Raw genomic sequence first — 2,265 nt, 5'->3', positions numbered from 1 at the left:
TTGATTTTATCTATTTTATATTTTTGCTATAGTCTTCAATTTACTATTGTAATTTTTATACAGAGTTTTATATGATTTTTCTGTAAATAATATTCCATTTGATTTTATCTATCCTTCCAAGAATCACGAGTAAAACAAATTATACGGAAAGGATTTCTTAAATCTCGTGCTAGAAATACCGCGGAATTTTGAAACAATAAACTAGTGGCTTTTGTATCGACAGTATTCGTAAGTTAATTAACCCTTTGGCTACGGCAGACTTTGGCACGGCCGTAATTTTTCGTTAGACATGCATTTCTGAGGAAGTATATTAAAATATTTAAAATATTGAATTCTGTTACGTTAAACCAATATTACTTGAAGTGAAGAATAATATTAAGATTTTTTACGATATATAACAAAAATATCGCACAATATATAATTAATCAAATTTAATAATAAACGGGGTGGAAATTTGATCTTGACGCCTATTGGCGCCTACAGTACCGGGAAGCCAACGTGTGTCGGACGCCAATAGTCGCCAACAGTAGTGAAAGGGTTAACAAAATACTAGTTATAACTGTGCGATCGTTTTCGCAGAAATTCGAAGGGCAAAGGTGACGGAAGTGGAGCAGCGTTGAGTGCCTTGACGTTGCTCGCCTTTCTGTTCCTGATAAACGTCATGCAGGTATTTATAAAATACCGGACATCAATTAAATATTAAATTTAAATAATACATATTTATTCGCACTAATTTCAAGTCGTTAGAACAGGACGAAATAAAAAGAAGTCTGAAATGAGAGATCATTTTCTGTGCCACACCTCTTTGAAATCGTTATCTGTTCGCCATTTTTACATTAACGTCATACTTTGTCAAGGGATCTGTTTTACGAACAAGCAAAAATTAAATTCTGCATAAATTATTGGGTTGTTCGGAAAGTAATTTCGTTTTTCCCAAGAAAAGACTTAATTCTTTCACAGCCAACTTCACGCTTAAGCTGCACAATCATTATATAATTGGACAACTGATGTAGTAAGTCTTGTTTGCTAAAAATTTTGTTCGATTTTTTGCAATAGTTTTTGTTTAGTAATCTATTGTGTTTCATTTCCACCAAGAAGAAAACGAAACGACTTTCCGAACGACCTAATAGATCAAAGAACTCACGGAAAATTGAATTGATAAAACAAACGACACTTGCGCCTGTCTCTGCCTCCAGCAATCTTTGCAGGACACAAACTCGACAATGCCAACGATGCCCACCACGGTGTTGCTTCGCGACGACGAGCTTCCGGTGGTCCTCGACACGAAGGAGGATGCGGAGGTGAAGAAGCAGGACGAGGCGAGGCATAGGACACCAGCGAAATCCAAGATTCAAAGGCTTAACAATCAGTATATTAAATAAAACGAATCGGTACATAATGATTGATACACGATAGTAGTCGAAAAAGGATGGAGAAAATCAACACGGATCGATCGGATTGGAAGCTGCTTCGCTGCTCGTTTAACAATCCATCCTTGACGCCGCCTTTTATATCAGCATTTTTAAGATAATATTTATTTGAATCATTCTGTAACAATTCCTTAAACGGATGTGCCTCTCACGAAATACCGTATATTTAATAGCGTAACGCATGTTTATTCACTTAATGCACTCTCTCTCTCTCTCTCTCTCTTCTAGCTCGCTTCGACGTTCATATTTTTGTATTCGTTCCGTCCCGTTCACCGTTCTCATTTTTTTTAGTTTATCATTTTTCATTCCCCGGTCTCGGTTAATTACCCGCTAGATTTAATTATATACATATAGAATCTGTTTTCTGTTTTTTTTCAATTGGAATCAATATAATTAGCCGTATAATTTCTTTTAAGAATAAACAGACATATATACAGCGAAAAATCTTGATCTCATCCCATCCTCGACTATCATCTTTCATATTTCTCGCGTTTCTTTCGCACGGTTTCCTTCCCCCATATTCTTTTTTTTTTCTTTTTTTCGGTTTTTGGTTTTGTTACGTTACGATATTCACGGCGCGCTCGAACCTCGGGCGGGCGCGCGATCGAACGGACACTTCCGGTGGTCGACGAGGGAACTCAGTCGAAAGATTATTTATAAGAATAGACTCTATAGGAATAATTAATGCTGTTCCTCAGAAAATAACAGGCTTAGAGCCGTCCACGACGAAGCTTCTCGCTTGTTCCTACGCGACGCGCTTTCCCATCTAAATCGCTTCTCACGTCTCTTCTTTAGTATTTTTTTTAGCTTTTTTGTCTCCCGCCCTCTCTCTCTC

At 37.2% G+C, this 2,265-nt stretch overlaps 1 protein-coding gene across 1 annotated transcript; it reads left to right on the top strand.

Moving 5' to 3' along the window:
- Window positions 1-579: 579 nt before the first annotated feature.
- On the top strand, window positions 580-1,382 carry LOC144477540 (uncharacterized; the record flags this gene model as incomplete). The annotated part of the gene is made up of 2 exons (XM_078195267.1): window positions 580-667; window positions 1,197-1,382. Coding segments are annotated over 2 exons (274 nt in total), but the record flags the coding sequence as incomplete, so codon positions are not given.
- Between the last annotated feature and the right edge of the window lie 883 nt (window positions 1,383-2,265).

The sequence above is a fragment of the Augochlora pura genome, unplaced genomic scaffold (genome assembly GCF_028453695.1).
Source record: "Augochlora pura isolate Apur16 unplaced genomic scaffold, APUR_v2.2.1 APUR_unplaced_1816, whole genome shotgun sequence".
Taxonomy (NCBI): Eukaryota; Metazoa; Arthropoda; class Insecta; order Hymenoptera; family Halictidae; genus Augochlora; species Augochlora pura.
The sequence above is the reverse complement of the archived record's forward strand: the minus strand, read 5'-3'. Positions and strand labels throughout refer to the sequence as shown.